The 18346-nt window shown below is 47.9% G+C and overlaps 1 protein-coding gene across 2 annotated transcripts in view; it reads left to right on the top strand.

Annotated features, from left to right (window-relative positions):
• Window positions 1–2781: 2781 nt before the first annotated feature.
• The window catches only part of arap3 (ArfGAP with RhoGAP domain, ankyrin repeat and PH domain 3), a 29842-nt gene continuing 14277 nt past the window's right edge, over window positions 2782–18346 (top strand). The window contains exons 1-13 of one of the 2 annotated variants that reach the window (XM_085418939.1): window positions 2782–2922; window positions 11072–11234; window positions 12142–13071; window positions 13447–13487; window positions 15029–15111; window positions 15208–15272; window positions 15432–15671; window positions 15760–15882; window positions 16029–16098; window positions 16420–16540; window positions 17177–17361; window positions 17437–17543; window positions 17836–18035. In XM_085418939.1, the coding sequence (XP_085275065.1) occupies window positions 11140–11234; window positions 12142–13071; window positions 13447–13487; window positions 15029–15111; window positions 15208–15272; window positions 15432–15671; window positions 15760–15882; window positions 16029–16098; window positions 16420–16540; window positions 17177–17361; window positions 17437–17543; window positions 17836–18035 (2260 nt within the window). In that variant the 5' untranslated portion in view covers window positions 2782–2922; window positions 11072–11139. The remainder of the gene's footprint in view (window positions 2923–11071; window positions 11235–12141; window positions 13072–13446; window positions 13488–15028; window positions 15112–15207; window positions 15273–15431; window positions 15672–15759; window positions 15883–16028; window positions 16099–16419; window positions 16541–17176; window positions 17362–17436; window positions 17544–17835; window positions 18036–18346) is intronic. The other variant, XM_085418932.1, reaches the window with a different exon arrangement.

The following is an 18346-nucleotide window of genomic DNA, read 5'->3' as shown; positions in this document are numbered from 1 at the left end:
CAGCACAGACGGAAGAAACCGTGTCAGTTTTCTTCTGTCTGCGTGAGGCTGCAGCGCCCCCGAGTGGACTCAGTCTGAGCTGCAGAGTGTGTGCCCAAATCTCTGGCCCAGCTGCTTCCCATTAAGGTGTGTGAGTGAGGCACAGACACAAATCCACAGACAGTCACTGCCTGAGGTGTCTCTGCAGCTCGTCTTTGGTGCAAACAGGTGGAATGAAGCTGGACAGCTCCTCTGATGAGAAGAACTGAAGCTCTTCATCCTCCTTCTGTCTAGGCTCAACTCCCACACTTCATCCAGGTGACCCCAGAGGGACACACCTCTTTCCTGCCGTCACATTTACAGGTACGTTATGAAGACTCAGCTCACCTGGAACCCTGCTCAGGTGAAGCAGTGCCTCCACCTGAACAACTTCCTGTTCAGAATCAGTGTGTTTAAATCCTTTTATGGGGTGTAGAGGTAACCCTCCAGAACACACTAGGAGACAGGTGAGACGACCTGAGGCTGATCACGGTGGGGATTTTAAAAATATCACAGTTAAAGTTACTGCAGGAGGTGGCACATGTTCAGCTTACAGCGGTACAGTACTGATTCAGCGGTGACCTTCGACCTGAATCAGTCCAACCTGGTGGCCGTGGCAAAGATGAAGCGTCTTCTGATTCATGAAGCCTGCCGGGGGCGATGCAGGTAACCCAGGAGAGGTAGGGGGTGTGTGGGGGTGTGTGTGTGTGTGTGTGTGTGTGTGTGTGTGTGTGTGTGTGTATATATAACAGGGCGGCCCTTAGTGGCTGGAAACACAGTGAGGGAAGTGTAGTGGAACAGAAAGTATTTATTTGCCATACAGCTCTCCTTACAACAATTCACTAATCGAGCTTCTTCACAGCACAATTAACCCTCTAATGACAACCGGCAGCCTTAAATATGTTCAGCTGTCACAGACTAAACCATTCTTCCACTCTCAGGTAAATTCTTAAATCCCAACCTTCCACCACAGTATACAATATACCAGTTTGAATAAATAAATGCATAAATACATTTCACATTTTTATATTAATAAATATTTCACACTTTAATTTTACACCAAACTCAATATTATAAAAACCCAAGCACAAAAAGATTCACCACACTCGCTTAACCCATGGTCTCTCCCGGAATCTTTAAATGGTGTCTGGACCCCCAGGGAAACATTTGCCCAAACACCTTGAAGAGGACACAGGCAAGAAAGGGGAGTAATCACTATCGTACAAACACCTATTTGCGCCACTTTTATTCCTAGATTTCTCTCTCTCTCTCTCACTCTCACACACACACACACACACACACACACATTTGCATTAGTTTTCCTTACTGGTAAACCTTAATCTCAATCTCAGTCACCTTTCTTCTCTCCTGACAGACAACCACCACATTCCTTGATGAGGAGCAGCTGTGCAGGATCTGAAACAAGCCTACCAACTGATTTTAAAATTCCCAATAAATAGTCAAATATTTAAACTTCTTGTGTGCAAATGTTTTACTGTGCAAATCCATGCTTAAAGTGCAATGCTAAATAAAGTGCTTGAAAATGTGCTTTTAATGAAGTGAAAGGTGTGCTCTGAAGTGCTATACAGATAATATAAATAAATGTAGTAAGGGAGTCCTCTTCCTTACACTGTGTCTGTGCATGTATGTGTGGTCTCCTGCTGTCAGAGGGCGTGTGCAGCCCGGTGACCTCCTGTGTGGTTTTGTTTGAGTGCTGCTGAGCGCGCTCTTCCTGCCTTGATGAGGAAAGCTTCATGAGGACTGCATCCTCCTTTAGAGGCAGAAAAATGCAGCTGGGCTCCGGATCCTCTCAGCGCTGTATTGTCTCAGGCACTTCCTGTTTCCTGTCTGCTCTGCTCAGATTGTTGTTTGGGCAGCAAGGAGGAAACTCCACCGCTGTCCAGCTCCTTAGTGCTGAGAGGACAGGACACAGTGTCCACGAGGACCTCTGAGCGCCCACGGGACAACTCCCTCATGTTGTGAAGTGACTGACTTACCTGCAGACGAGTGTACATGAAGCCATGAAACCCACAGAGCAACTGTGAAACCTAATTAATGCAAGTGGTTTATTTACCTGCTCATCTCACGTTTTACAGTTAAATAGCAGAAAGGCTGTTGAGCGACTGAAGCCCGAGGCCAGCATGAAGGGGTCTGTGATAAAACTCCTGATTAACTTCATTTTACAGCTTTAACATCTTCTTTATATTTTAGGAGCTTTTTCTTAAATCACAAATGCATAAAGATGATATCACAGTTTTCTTTTACATTACAGAAGCACGAACATGTTAATTCTGTATGATCAGAAGTGGAATGAACTGAGCATGTGCAGTTTAATCATTTTCCTGATGATCATAAATCAAAGCTGCGCTGGAGAGAACTGAGAGTTGACCTTCTTGCAATACATAGCTATATGAATATGTGCATTGTTCCTGACTACTTTTGTTGTCTTTTTTATATGTATTAGTGAACATTTAAACGATTTTTAAGAAATAAAGAAATTAATAATAAGAAACAATCAGAATAATAATGATAATAATAATAACAGGTTTAAACAGAGCAGGTGAGAACAGCTGTACTTTGCTCAGGTTTTTAATGCAAACGCCTTAAAGCACGTTTAAAAAGAACGAAGACATGAACATGAACCTTTACTGATGATCTGGAGAACTTACGGATCAATGCCAGCAAGTGGATCTGGAGACACAGTCTGACCGGAAGCTGTACTTCCTTGGGACTTTTATTGTGAAAGTGAGCAGAGGTTGTACCCGCAGTGGTCGCGTGTAGCTTACCGTAGCTGCTCAGAGTTTCTCCTCCCGGCGCACTGAGAGCCGCGCGCACTACTTACCGGACTGAACCGAGCACAGAGACCGGAACACGGAGCAGGAGGCAGGCAGAACCGGGTCGCAGGTAAGGCGCTCCCAGTCCTTCAGACTTTACTTAAACAGTCTCTCAGAGTCCCGCAGGAAGCGGCTCCTCCTGCCGCGGAGCCGCGCACAGTCCGCGGGTCCGACCCCGCCACAGGTTCGAGTCTCTGAGGGTCTGGATTCACACAAGGGGTCTGAGGGGATCCAGACTGGAGTCAGAGTAAATTAGTGTGAGGGACAGCAGGACTTCTCTTATGTTATTGTATTTTTACACACCTCTGTTGCTGTGAAGCTCGCACACAAGAATTTCACTCGCATGTACCGTACCAGCGTACCTGCACATGTGATGTGACAATAAAAGTGATTTGATTTGACTCGAGCTTCTGATGTTAGTGGATCTCTGAGGTTTTGAAGGTCTAGGTTTGCTATCCTGGTCCTGGTTTTATGGTCCTGGCTCTGGTTTCAGGGTCCTGGTTCTGGTTTTAAGGTGATGCTGGTGTATTTGGTGCATGATCTGGTTTCAGGGTTCTAGTTCTGGTTTTAGGGTGTGTGCTGGGTTGTTGGAGTCCGTCTCTGCCTTCACTGGCTGCAGGACAACATCGTGATTGCTGACATCATGATCACAGCTGATCTTGTCCTCTGAGCAACTTCATCATGACATCATCAGCTGGTCATTCATCAGTTCCTTTTCCTGTTTTTTGATTTCAGTTGATCAGCTGATAATCAATGAAAGGATTGATTTCTACAGCCGAGTGTTTGAGGTGTTACACACACACAGAGCAGCACCGTGTGTGTGTGTTTGTGTTGAGAAGAACAGAACAGGAAGGGAAAACTCCCTGTGATGTAACATCCTGTTTATCAACGTGTCATGGCCTCTGATTGGATGTTTTTGTGTTTTATTGTCCGGTTATTGCTCAGCATGTCTCTGCTTCGTAATTCTGTGTGTGAATATTTGTAAAATCATCACCCTGTGGGATTATATCTGACCTCTGACCTCAGCCTGGACCGTTATCTTTGGCTCTGTGCTGATTCGTACCTCAGGTCTCTGATCAGAGTGAAGCGTCTCCTCGTTCGTCTCACTGTTTCAGGGCCCTGAGACGGGTTCAGGGGCAGAATGATGCTGAACGTGACACACAACAGGGTCAGAGGTCGGTGGAGCCCAGTTCCCCCGACAGCCATCAGTGTCAGAGAATAATCTTTGTTTTCAACAGAGGAAAGCAGGTTTCCTGATTTTAGAGCCATCTGTGAATGTCCCACCTGGTGCCCACAGGTAGTCATGTGCGTTCCTTGGGCTTTAATAGTTACCTGCAGCCTCACACAATGTACACCACAAACTTTAACTGTTAATCCAGTCCAGTCAGTGATGATGCTCCAGGTCAGAGTTCAGGTTCACATCAGCCTGTCTGTAAAACACACCTGAATAAATCCTGTGCTCCACCTGAACACGCCACTCTGCCCTGAGAACATGTTGCTCCGCCGGTTGGTCTGAAGGGCTGCTCCTGGTTCAGTTCTTAAAGTGAGACATCTGTCTTCATAGACTCGCTCACTGAGTTCTGCTGTGATCCTGCATGTTTGGGATCTCCTGCATGTGGAGTTTGTGGTTAAATGGGGATTTCAGGTTTGGCTCAGTTTTGCCTTTCTGTGATCATGTGATGTATTTATCCTGAGAAGCTCGAACTGTGAAACTCCTGTTTATCTGATCACCTCCTGATGGCTCGCTTTGATTTCCAGGGAAGCTGTAAAATAGTTTTTTAGTGTAAGAGAAGCGTGTGTTTCTGCACACACTCAGTAAAACAGGAGGTCGCTCTGTGTGCAGAGGGCTTTTTAAACCTCAGCAGGTAAAACTGAATGCATCACGACATTCACTGCTCAGCTGACCAGTTTTCTTTTATTTAAATAAAGAATTAATCAGACTTTAGAGCTCAGAGGAAATCTATAGAGGTGTAGAATCAATAATAACCCAGTGTTCCCAGTGTTCCCAGTGTTCCCAGTGCGCGTCAGTGTGTGGTTCCAGTCACAGCTCAGGAACAATCAGCCCTCTGTTTCACACAATAGAGGCTCACTGTTATTATACTGCCTCATTCGCCCACCCTCACTCTCCCAGCCTTCCTCTCTGCTGCTCCTCCTCATTACAGAGCAACGCCTCGGTCCGACATATCTGCAGCAAGCACAAACCTGCAGGCTCACAGAGAACCTGTAGACCCAGAGAGAACCTGCAGAGAGAACCTGCAGGGCCAGAGACAACCCGCAGAGAGAACCTGTAGAATCAGAGAGAACCTGTAGGGGCAGAGAGAACCTGCAGAGAGAACCTGTAGACTCACAGAGAACCTGTAGACTGAGAGAGAACCTGCAGGGCCAGAGAGAACCTGTAGGGGCAGAGAGAACCTGCAGGGCCAGAGACAACCCGCAGAGAGAACCTGTGGACTCACAGAGAACCTGTAGAATCAGAGAGAACCTCTAGAGGCAGAGAGAACCTGCAGAGAGAACCTGTGGACTCACAGAGAACCTGTAGACTGAGAGAGAACCTGCAGGGCCAGAGAGAACCTGTAGACCCAGAGAGAAAGCATCGCAGCGGCTACAACCATTATCGTCTGCAAATTATGCCAGGCGGCAGTCATAGCAAAGAGATGAAGTACTTTTGAAATATGGGGAAAGCCAAAAATTGCGCTTCCTCCACTTTCGTAACATTGATTCCTTAATGTTGAATTCTCTCGCAGCTGCTCTATTCCCATGTTGTTGCAGTATATTAATAACTAACCTTGTATTGTGGATGAAAAATCTTAGTTGTTCTCCTGACTGAAGTTTGGCCCGTGTATAGTATCCTGATATGCGATTGCATTTGTCCCTGACCACCAGAATCCCTCACGTTAACTTTTATCGAGTGGAAAACACGTTGGCGTTCATCCTCCAGCTTCACTGTGCTAATGTTATGCTAACATAGCTGTGTCGCTAGCAATCATGTAGCACAACATTATATACCAGGTAGTCCAACTTCAGTAACCCTGCAAACGTCACTGCTGTTTAGTTTTCTGTCTTCATTTATGTTGGAAGTAATAGCAGAGCTGTACGTTTGAATTAGTTTCAAAAATCTCTGTCAGAACATGGTATGAAATGTTTAGGTGGAAACTAGCGAGCTAACTTCCTGTTAACTTCTAACTCCGTTAAATTTAATAAATTCTGTTTTCATGGATGCATGGATGTTAAACTTAATTGTTACACCTGGTAAAGCAGCAACGCTGATGATTTTATTAAAGATGAAAGAATTTAGACTGTTTTTAACTCTCAGTGTTCGTTTGACTTTGGGACCTGAAGTTGACGGAGTTTTGGACCCAGATTACTCCGCGAAGCTCCTCACTACGGCAGCCGTAATGCTCTGACAATCCATTAAGCAGTGCGGCTTACCAAAGTTGTACTAAAACATTTTTTAACAGATTTCTGCACGCCCAAATCGGTTCAAGGTCAGTAAGCACAACCAGAATTCATACATAAGGCACTCTCTCGATTTTTGAGAAAATTAAAGGATTTTAAGTGTGCCTTATAGTGTTGAAAATACATTATACAGAATAAAAGAATATATCGTGATATATATCGTTACCGCACGTGCTTCAAATTATACCGCGATATGGATTTTAGGCCATATCGCCCAGCCCTAGATGACAGCTTTTTGTCTTCCAGCTTCGCTCTCCCAGGTCTTTATCATGTGAAAAATCAGCTAACATACAGAAACACCAGTGATGAGGCGGGCGGCATGGGAGCAATGTCAGGGAGGTGAAGAGGGAGGGATGGGACGAGGACAGGGTGTGTTTGGTGTTTGGGGAGAAATGGGAACGGCAGAGGTAGCGCGGGTGCGTCTGAACCAAGACGTTTTTCTGCGTCTGATTTCAGCTGTCAGAGCAGGACCGCTTCAGCCAGGCCAACCAGGTCTCCATGAGAGCTGCACTTCACCGGACAGACTTTCACCGTTTTTACCAGATTTGTCTCTCAGGCTGCAGGCTGCGAGCCTTCAGTCCTCCTGAGGAAGTCTCAGACAGCCTAACATTTGGCACAGTGTAAACAGGGTTGTTATGCAAGCTTGATGTTGTAGCACTTTAACACCTTTGTACGTCTTTGCTGTTTTTCTTGGTTCAGTAACAGCGAAGACAGTGATGTTTGTAGGGACTCTTTTAAATAGTCAGTGCCAAAGTTTGAGCTGTGACAAGGAAACTGGTGCAGATACGTGTGCAGTACGACCAGCTGCTGAAAATCCCCGCGTCCATCCTTGCAGCGTGTCACGGGGTGTCATCAGGAACAAACACAGGGTGACCTGCGCACATCATTCAGGGGTTATCAGAGTCACATGATGTAGTCACATCTGAACAGAACATGGGCATGCTGTAGTAATCCATGCTGCCTCACACAAACCTGCATAACAATAATAAAGTAAGATTATTTTACTTTTTTGGCCTTTATTGACAGGTACAGTAAAGAAATGACAGGAAAGCAGCTGGGGGGGCTGCGGGTCAGACTCAAACCCGGGCCGGCTGCTCACGTGCTGTTAGCGATGGTGTCGTGCTGACCGCACAGAGCTGTGCGTCTGCGTTACTGCCTGTTTGTGTGTTGGAGCTGTGAGCTTGTGTGTCTTTGCAGTTTGGTCGGCTGACACTTAGCCAGCAGACAGAATCGGCTCTTTTTAACAGCCGCCATGAAGAACTCGTAAAGTTTCCTGTGAAAATCTGTTCGAGGAGTTTGACACCTGGTGTCTGCTGTTTGTGGCCCATTGTGTTCAGCGTGACTTTATTTGGGCCACGCGGCGTCGATGATGACCTAGTTCTAATCAGTAATCAACATCCAGTCGTGTCAAAGACCCCCACTTTGGATCAATATCATCGGAACTAAAGCAGCTATCATAAATTAGACTCCCAGCATGCATTTCCAAGCCCACTCTCTGACCTCAGGTTTGACTCTTGTCATTTATTGGATTCTTCTTCACAATCACATGGAGGGTCAGTCCCCTGCAGACCCCGCACTGTGCACCCTGAATCAGCTGGTGTGTGGAGGGAAACTGGTTCGAGTAGATCACACCACAAATGTGATTTTGGTGCCTTCTACCCCTCGCTCATGAGGACCAGCACCATCAGCTGGAGACACCGACAGAGCTGATGGTTTCACTGATTTTACACCGTGGGCCACGTATAACCCACTGTGATGTTTAGTGGGCCGGGCCAGTGAAAGATTTTTATGTACACATTAAATCAATACAGGGACAGATGTGTTGGATCCAGTGGTCAGAATATGAACGTCCTTCGATGTCCTGACTCTGACTGGGTTTTACACCCAAACCTCAGACATGAGCTCCAGCTGTAGCTTCAGTCAGCCTGCGCTCGGCCCTCCTCTCTCCTGTCTCAGCTGCAGTGTTTAAAAGTGGAAGTCGGATGGGAGGGTCTGTATCCTCTGGCTGCTTTTCCTTGGCTCGGTCTTTATCTGTGGCCTTCACTGACTTCCTGCCTGGTTCTTTAACGTTTTTCCTCCTCGGCCGCTCTTTTTCCTCTCACACCGGACTTTCTGTTTTCTGTCACTGCAGTTTTTCTCAGGCTCCTGCTTTTTACTCCTGCTGGATTTGAGAAACTCTCCAGTTTTACATTAAAATGTCTCCCACAAAGTTGATTCTGTTCATCTGGACGTTTTCAGAGAAACGTTTCGTCATCATCAGGTGACTTCTTCAGTCTCAGCTGACTGCAGGTCTCCCCAACCTTTAAACAGGACATTTACACAATGACTGACAATGAGCTATGAGATCAGTTTCATCATTGTTAATATGCAAATTGTCATGATCAATGATCAACAACCACTAATCAAAGAGCGCTGATCACTGATCGTGACAGTTTGCACATTAACAAAGATGTGACCTCGCAGCCCATTTTCAGTCATGAGTAAATGTCCTGGCTGGAAACCTGCAGTCAGCTGAGACTGAAGAAGTCACCTGATGATGATGATGAAACGTTTCTCCCACCGAGCAGATGCATGTGCTTGTATCAAGACATGAAAAGGTCTCATGTGGAAATGTTTGCAGGAGTCATGTTGATATTATTACTCAGTGTGGTTTCCTGTGGATTGGTGTTGATTCACCACCATCTGTGAACATCTCTGAGTGAACGGTGAGTAAACTAGACTGCAGCGACCGACCTCCTGTTCCCCTTTTACAAAGTGCCTAAAATGACTCTCCTCTGTTTCTACCTTTATTATCCTGGAAAAAAGTAACATGAGGAAGTTTGTGAGGGTGGTGCAGGACATGTGTGGGGACAGAGACAGTGGTGTGCAGGTGGAGTGACAGATGGGTTAAAGATGGGAGTGGGATACATCAGGGATCTGCTCCGAGCCCCTTCTTGTTTGCAGTGCTGATGGACAGGCTGACAGATGAGGTCAGAGAGGAGTCCCTGTGGACGCTGATGTTTGCAGACGACACTGTGATCTGTAGTGAGAGTAAGCAGCAGGTGGAGGAGAGCCTGGAGAGGTGGAGGCATGCTCTGAAGAGATGCAAGACAGAATACATGTGTGAATGAGAGGGTGGATGTGTAAGGAGTACAGAGGGTCAAGGTGATGAGCCTAAATACCTGGGGTCAGCCATCCACAGAGACGGGAGAGTCCAGGTAGGGTGGAGTTTGTGGAGGAGGGTATCGGGGCGGATTTGTGACACGAGGATGGCAGCGACAGTGAAAGGGAAGGTTTAAAGATAGAGCACGATCCAGCACACATGTCAGCACGAGGCATCGAGTCTCTCAAAATAAAACCAGCTTCAGTCTGTGAGCGTGCGCTGTGACGAGTCCACGGACGCTGCAGATTTCAGCTCTGAGACGAGGTGCTGCAGCTGTCCTGCGTTTTCTTTCCTCCTGTTGGTCGCCGGCTTCAGTCTGAGGAGACGTCAAAGTCCTGACAGAGAGATGCTGGCGCTGACGACACTCGGCGGCTCTCTGTGGTCACGTGACTGCACGGAAGCATGCATTACTGTGTTATTTATGATACGATCACATCATTGACACAGCATTGATCATGTTGTGTGTCACAGCTGTTGTGTAACGTGTTTCCTGGCTGTGTGGCGGCTGATCTCAGAACAGACGCAGCTTTTGTCTGAAGAGTGGAGGAGGAGGAAAAAGGTCGGCTGGAGGAAGCTGCTGTGACTCACTTCCTCCTCGGCCTTTGTCTTCCTGCAAGACGCTGCAGCCGTGTGTGTGTGAGTGTGTGTGTGAGTGAGTTATTTTTACTTTGGTGTTAGACACATGCTCTTCTGTCTTTCTCTGAGTGACGTCCTGATGCTGACAGAGAGCTCTCCCCAGCTCCATCACACCTGCAGTTTTACTGTCACACCTGGACTTCAGTATATCTGCTGTGTTCACAGGCTCTTATTGTTAAAGGTCCAACAGGAAGCTGCATCTGCTTCTTAGTTGACATCTCCTGAACACATCACAGAGAGGTGACACACACTCACACACACACACACAGACCCACACACACACACTCACACACACAGACACACACCCACCCACACACACACAGACACACACAGACACACACACACTGGCAGGATGCAGGGAGCCGCTGAAGTGAAGCGTGCTGCTCCGAGCTGGAGAGTTCTCCTTGTCTCATTGGCTGTGTGTGACTTCCAGCTGTTGATCCAGCAGATGATCCAGATGTGGGTCTGTTTTGGGCCCACAGTTTGTTCCCTGAGTTTTTCCTTGTAGCAGCAGGGGTGTCAGGGTTTCATGGCAGGAACCCTCAGCCTTTATCCCCACAGTGACCCTCTGTCTGATTCTCTGCTGCTGTGCAGAGGTCAAAGGTCAGCCTGCTGCAGACGCAGAGAGACAATCGTGCAGCTGTGTCTGCCTGCTGACATCATACTTTCTTCTTCTTTTGTGGTTTTAGTTCTCAGAAAGAGGGGCTCGTGAGCTCCAGAGGTCAAAGGTGACAGTGGTGCCATCTACACGGTGTGTGGAGGCAGTTTGTTAATTGATCTTAATTAGAGGATGCGGTTCAAAGAAACATTTAACGCCCCCTGCTGGAGGAATGAATGGTTACAGAGGCTGGCTCCTGTTGTGTGTGTGTGTGATCCAGTGTTTCTGGTTTTCTGGTTTCAGTGTGGGGTTAGTGAAGCAGCAGAACTTAAACCAGTTTCTGATGATATCTAAAGCAGATCAATCTTTCACCTCTTTCTCCACCAGATGGACGACCGCCATCCGCCACTGCTGTAGGTCAGCGATGGCCCAGGTGTTTCCTGCTGGTGGAGGAGATGAAGCCCAGTCCGGACTCTGTGTTGGTCATCATGGGCTCCCTGGATGGAAGCACGCCGGTTGAGAGGCTGCTTTCTGCGATTCATCTGGAGAGGTCAGGATTGAGGAGTGCAGCATGAAATGGGGGGAAACCGAAACGGCACAATCATCAGATAGTTTGTGTGGCAATGTTGTATCGATACAGGGACTCCAAATATTGATATTCTATTAAATAAGTTAAAATACAGCCGGGGCCTCTCTGTGTGGAGTTTGCATGTTCTCCCCGTGTGTGCGTGAGTTCTCTCTGGCTACTCTGGCTTCCTCCCAAAGTCCAAAGACATGCAGTTAGTGGGGTTAGGTTCACTGGAAACTCTAAATTGCCCACAGGTGCAAATGGTTGTCTGTGCCTATGTGTCATCCCTGTGACAGACTGGTGGCCTGTCCAGGTTGTACCCTGCCTCTGGCCCTAAGACAGCTGGGATAGGCTCCGGCTGGATGGATGGAAATGAACATACTGGAGGGCTCGTTACCTGCACTGCCATCCGGAGATAATGTATACGTACTGAGCTCGCCAAAGCTACCTCCAAACTCGGAGCGAGCCGATGGCTCGGCCACACGAGGAAAATCAGGGCAGCATCCTCCTCACAGCTACAAAAACAGTGTGAGGTTGTCTATGATTGCCATGCATGGTTAGCTCGCCGCTTGTTGCTGCTGCACACTCACCGTTCTGCGATCGCACAGGAGACAACCTGTCTGCGAACAGCCTCAGGCTGACTGCAGTCATTCTCACAGACTGCTTTTCTACTTCAGAAATGCAGACAGATGAAAACACGTGGTCCTCAGTGTGACTGAGTGGGCTCAGCTGCCTACAGAACTGGGTGCACGTGTAACAGTTAAAAATGAACTTCTGTCCATGTCAATAAATGTGATTTTTAACACGTTATCACAGAAACTGACAACCAATCAAAGGGCAGCTCCCATCTAGCCAATCAGAATTACTTTAGGCCTCTGTCTTCCTGCAGGTACCTGGACACCTTCCATCGAGCCGGTCTCCTATTGGCTAGAGACTTCACACACCTCGACAGCGATGCATTGGTCAGTCTGGGCATAACTGCCACAGGACACAGGAAGAGAATCCTACGATTGGTCGGTTACATCGAGAGGACAGAAGGCCAAAGAGCCAATCGGAACGCAGATCTCCCTCGTGACCGCTGTCAGTCAGTTTGTTCTTCGAAGCGCGGTCGCACCGAGTCGCCCCGTCAGGAGGTGATCAGGAACAGCTCTGCTCCCGATCTCGCCGCCATGCTGGCAAACTCCGATGGCGGCAGGCCAACAGTGAAGCCGGTCCCCAAACCGAGAACTGTCTTCAATCGCCGCAGGACCGCGCCCATCCAGTTCACCCCAACACCCGACCCTGCTCCACCCCTACCCAGGAGGCTTTCCCAGGAGTCCATCTGCCTCACTGTGCTGGAAAGTCTGAGCTCAGCGGACATGCCCACAGCAGACAGTGCTTTGACCTCTGACCTCAGTGACAAGGCGCCGTCACCAAGCCGAAGGTCGAGCCATGGGGAGAGAACTGGGAATGGCCGCTGCAGGTCTCTGTCAGACACTGGAGGGTTACCGCCGGTTCCCCCGAGGCTGAACCGCATCGTCCCCCCCGCCTCGATGCAGGGGAATCCTCGCGCTTCTTCTTCTTCCCCTGTTCCCACAGAGCATTTGCAGGCGCCGTCCTTCATTTCCTGCACGGGTAGTCATGACAACAGCAGGCTCTCTGGATCCTCCCCCTCCGCTTCTCCCCGAGGAGGAGGCCTAGAGATGGTCTCCAATGAGATATATTGGGGCACGTTACACAGCTCTGCTGCCCCCGGTGGGAAGAGGAATTATTGCAGCCAGCAGTCGGCTCCTCCCACTCCACCCAGACAGACACCTGAGAGGAATTGCGAGAGGAACAGGTTAGTCACCGTGATGCACCAGTATTTGGACCGGGGTACGTTCCAATACTCAGTTTCATTTAGCAAGGTTTGCGACTCGGTCCGAGCGGTCTGAAGTCCGCACCTCCTTTAGCGGAGGAGACACGTTCTTCATGAAAGCATCCCACAATTCATAGCTACAGACCATCTGATCATTCCTAAAAGCGATCATCTGGATGTTTTTGCATTAAAGCATCTTTCCTTCACCTGTATCGAGGTCAAGGAGGATGGGTTAGGAAAAGGAGTTTTTGCGTGTTCGAGCGTACCCCAGGATCCATGATATGTTTGTTAAAAATCAGTTTTTATGTGAAGGCCCAGGCCTGACATGATTCATCATTTTCACTGTGTTTGTTTCAGTGGCAGCACTTTAAGTAACAACTCTTCAGAATCAGCCAGAGGTGAGTTCAGAGCTCTGAGTCGCACAGAACAGCCTAAAACCCAGGCAGGTCGAGCCTTATCTGTAAGCTCTGCCTACAGGAAGACGTCATTACTCGTTTCCTGTCAGCCTGATCGAAACATAAAACTATTTAGTGACTGGTGTGTGAGACTCCTAGTTCCCAGACAGTGCACGCACACTTGAGAACAATGTTCCCTCTAAGCTGCACGCGCGCGCAATTGCGCACTGCTGTCACGGTGTCCGCACACAGGAAATCTGCATTGCACACAAAAAAAAAAATCTAACCTGAATTGCAATGAAAATAAATACGTTAACAATTGATTCTGTTTTACAGTGTGAGTTTGTAAGTGACCGGCAACTGGCCGCTCCAGCCAATAATGCGATTCACATTCGTATATACGCAGCTAATCAACGTTGACAGGCTCTGACAGCGTCCTTATGTGCCGACACCGGTGTTTTAGCGAGCAAAGCGGCTGATGTGGAGTGAAGCCACGTTAATGACAACGTGTACAACCATTGGAGATGTGAGCAGGACAGAAGGAACAACTGACGGAAAAAGTGTGGACTTTATGCCAGTTTTTAAATTGTGTTGATCGGCCACGTAAAACCAGAGTCATGATAAAAATATCTGCAATGTTTGGTTTTCTTCCTGAATACTGTCGTTGTTTATATTTTATATAAAAACTGCGTTTTATAAGGAAAACGCTCGAAAGCGCTCTCTGCCTGTGAGCAAAAACAACACCAAAAAAAACCCCCACCCTTTCCTATTGGTGGAAAAATGCACCATGTTGACCAATCAAAAAATGATATGGCAACATGGCATTTAGTTGTTTAGGAAGGGGGAAGTTTTAGGAGTGACGGCGGTGTTTGAGATGTGAGAGATTTGCGTTTAGCACAAATCTTGTGTAGTTAGCGTGTAGTGTAGTCAATAGTTTTGTTGTGTGTGTCAGAACAAAGAGGTGACTGCTGAATGTTACAGGTGTTACAGCAGTGATACATCTGCTGCTGTCAGGCCTGCAGGTATCAGGCTGTTGTTCTCCTTTATCTTATAGTGGACAGAAATTATTTTTTGGAGCGGCACAAATAATTTGTGTGGCATTAGATTTGATGCAGAACAGCTGATTGTTCTGTAAATAGTTTGAAATGTTTATTTAAAAAACGCCTTGGCTGCATTTTTAGGTAAACAGCTGCAAAAAACTTTGTTGTTTGCAAAACTCAGTTACTTTTTTGAAGAAGTAACTATATAATTAATTGCCCAGCATTGGTCATTATTTACTGTATTCAGACAGAGTTACAGACTCTCTCCCAGACCACAGACTCATAATACAAGTCAGAGCTTTATTTAAAAAAAGAAAGAAAAAAAGAAAGTTGTGTTTTCAAAATTGGAGTTCAAGTTATTTTTACTTCCAATAGTGTTAACATGCTACACAGATCGGCTTTGTCATACTGGTCACAGTTTATTTTAACTTTGATGTTATCAAATCAGAACGGACAGGGACGGGACGCAGGTGAATCCTAACTCCGGTCATTTCTGTTTGGCAGCCTCCACGGACGACCCCGAGGACGAGATCAGCCCGTACTGTGAGACTGTTTTCCAGACCCGGAGACATCCTCCTGCCGCTGAGGTCAGACCGCCACCGCTCCTCCCCCTCACTGACAGAGACGCTCTTCTGACTTTCACAGGTCTGATAAAATGTGCTGCTTTGATCATTTATGTGCAGAGCGAGAGAAGCAGACATGAAGGAAGGGAGGCGAGGAAAGAGGAGAAGCACGCAGAGGATCATGGGTAAGGCGGCTACTCATCCTCATGAAACGAGACGTAAACGTGGCCTTGGAACCGATTCAAAATGCAGAAACATTTGCACGAATTACTTTAATGGACGTGATGATGTCATGCCCACGCTGTCTGCTTCACGTGCGTTGATAAAGTTTTTTGTGTTTTCAGGGGTCACAGGTTCTCGTGGACGAAGCGTTTTTCGCAGCCGTTTCACCCCGGGGACTCGCCAGGTTACAGCACTGTGGGAGAAGCTCCACCCTCCCTCCGCTGCCTCTCGCTGCCCCACCACGCCCTCCCCTGCGAGGCCGACGAGGACCTTACCATCTCCCCCTACGCCAGTTACACCTCCCTGACCGAGAGAGCCCCGCCCATCATTAGCGGCTGGCTGGACAAGCTGTCTCCGCAGGGGTGCGTTTGTTTCACACAGCTGATGGGGCCTGGATGTGGGAGGAGACTCTAAGTCTGACCCTGTTCTCTCTGTCTTTGTGGTTGGCAGGGGTCAGAGGTCATCTCTGCCCGTTCTGCTGTGTGTCCTTCTGTCTGCTCCTCCCTGTGTCTCCTTCCTCCTGAGGACATGCCTCTGCCTCGTCACTGTCCTTTCCTCCTCTTCCTACACTCGGTGTGTTTCCTTCCTTTCTCCTCTGCTTCCTTCCTTCCTTCCCTTACTGAAAGTCACTCAGTGTGGTGGAATTGGATGAAACCTAAATGTGTCTCCTCTCTTGTGTAAGTGGTAATGTGACCCTGGTGTGTGTTTGTGTTTTTCAGGAACTATGTTTTCCAGAAACGCTTCGTGAAGTTTGACGGCAAAAACTTGATGTACTTTGGCAGTGAGAAGGTACTCAGATCTTTATGATGTTGCCGCCGTCCTCGTGGGACGAGCTTAGAATTTGTCATCCTGCAGGTCAGAGGCGTGGGTCACTCTGCGCCCTGCGTTCAGCCTGTCAGGCTTCGTGTTCCTAACGTAACAGTCACCCCGACAGGTTCAGGAGGGTGGGCCCTTGTTAGCATCCTCTCATTAAGCTCCTGAACATTTCAGAGCTTTATTGATCCCAGCAGCGGAAAGACAAAAAAAAGGAAACACTGCTATCACCAGAGCTTGTCGCCCTGCTGACCGCACAGTTTGGACTCATCTCCTCTGACCTGTTCTCTGTTTCAGGACGCCTACCCAAAAGGAGTCATCCCATTGGCTGCCATCCAGATGGCCCGTCCAGCCAAAGACAATAAATTTGAAATTGTGACGAGTCACCGGATCTTTGTGTTCAGGACGGATAACGAAGGTAAACACACGACGTCAGATTCTCTGATTTTTCTCTTCTTGTTGTAAACGTTTTCCCAATAAAAACACAAAATGCAACAAAATTCAAGGTTGATGATAATGATGGTGTTGATGATGATGGTGGGGGTGATGATGATGGGGGTGATGATGGTGGGGGTGATGATGATGGGGGGATGATGCTGATGGTGGTGGCGATGACGATGATGCTGGTGATGATGATCGTAATGGTGTAGATGATGGGGGTGATGGTGATGATGGCGATGACGATGATGGTCGTGATGATGATGATAGTGATGATGATGATGATGTTGGTCGTGATGATGATGTTGGTCGTGATGATGATGATGGTCGTGAAGATGATGATGGTTATGATGATGAGGCTGATGATGGCTGTGATGATGATGATGATGATGATGATGATGATGATGATGGTCGTGACGATGATGATGATGATGGTCGTGATGATGATGTTGGTCGTGATGATGATGAGGATGATGATGATGAGGATGATGATGATTGTGGTGATGATGATGATGATGATGATGGTCATGACGATGATGATGGTGGTATTGACCATAATGATGATGATGATGCTGTTGATGATGGCAAAGCAGTTGATGTGTTTCCTGTGCGTCAGTGCTGCGGCGGCGCTGGGTGTCCACGCTGCAGGAACACGTCAGAGATCAGCTGGTGTTTGGACGGCGGCGTTTTGGTCCTGGAGCTCACTGCCAGAAACATGGGGGCCTGGAACTCAAAGGAACAAAATCCAAAGTGTACGCTGCCATCAACACGGACCAGATCTGGCTCTACAAGAGCGAGCAGGTGAGGGCGCCACCAGTTGACTTCCTGTGACTTTCTCAGGGTCCTGTGACTATTTCACTTCCCATGTTTCTCCAGTGTTTCCGTAACGGCATCGGCATCACGGTGATCGAAGCTCGCGGAGCAACGATCCGAGATGGAAAACACAAGAGCTTCGACCTCATCACGCCGTATAAAACTTTCAGGTGGGTGAGTTGAAACTCAGCTCAGCTGCTGCTTGATTTTGTCAGTACTGTCTGCAGTTACCAGCCTCGCTGACGCTGCATCAATCAAACTCTTGAGAAAGACTCAGGTTTGAGTCTCTGGGCTTTCCTGCTCTGCAGATCAAACTGAGTCCTGCCCTCAGCAGCGGGTCGCTGAATGAGAAAAATCTCTTATTGTCCCACACAGTTGGAGTTCTGAGTAATTCTGTTTTAATGAGAACGCTGAGACAAACAATGTAGATGTCGTTAAATGACCTTTGCTGCGCCTCCTCAGCTTCACCGCAGACTCAGACCGGGACAAACGGGACTGGATGGAGGCACTGCAGGAGGCGATCGCAGAAACTCTGTCAGATTACGAGGTGGCCGAGAAAATCTGGTCCAACCGCTCCAACAGGATGTGCGCGGACTGCAAGGCCCTGAACCCCGACTGGGCCTCCATCAACCTGTGTGTGGTCATCTGCAAGAACTGCGCAGGTACGACCTGCTCTCGAGGCTCGACATCTTCACTGATACCAGAATCAGAGTCCTCTTTCTCTGCTGTCAGTTTAGCTCTGATCTAATGACGGCGGCGGTCAGCTGTCAGCTAACATGAGCTAGCGTGACAGAAACACATTTACAACCTGCAGCAAAAGCCTACATTTCATCTCATCCGCCCATCGATCTCTTATTTACAGTCTGTGTCATCACAGAGAGAGAAGCACACTGACTCACGTTATCTGGGACATCTGGTTAGGCAGGCCAGATGTTATCTCTTACCTGTCACAACAGGTAACAGTGGCCCAGTA

Source organism: Rhamphochromis longiceps, linkage group LG2 (assembly GCF_057381845.1).
Source record: "Rhamphochromis longiceps isolate RC_006_pf linkage group LG2, R_longiceps_female_GT1.1, whole genome shotgun sequence".
Taxonomy (NCBI): Eukaryota; Metazoa; Chordata; class Actinopteri; order Cichliformes; family Cichlidae; genus Rhamphochromis; species Rhamphochromis longiceps.
The sequence above is the reverse complement of the archived record's forward strand: the minus strand, read 5'-3'. Positions and strand labels throughout refer to the sequence as shown.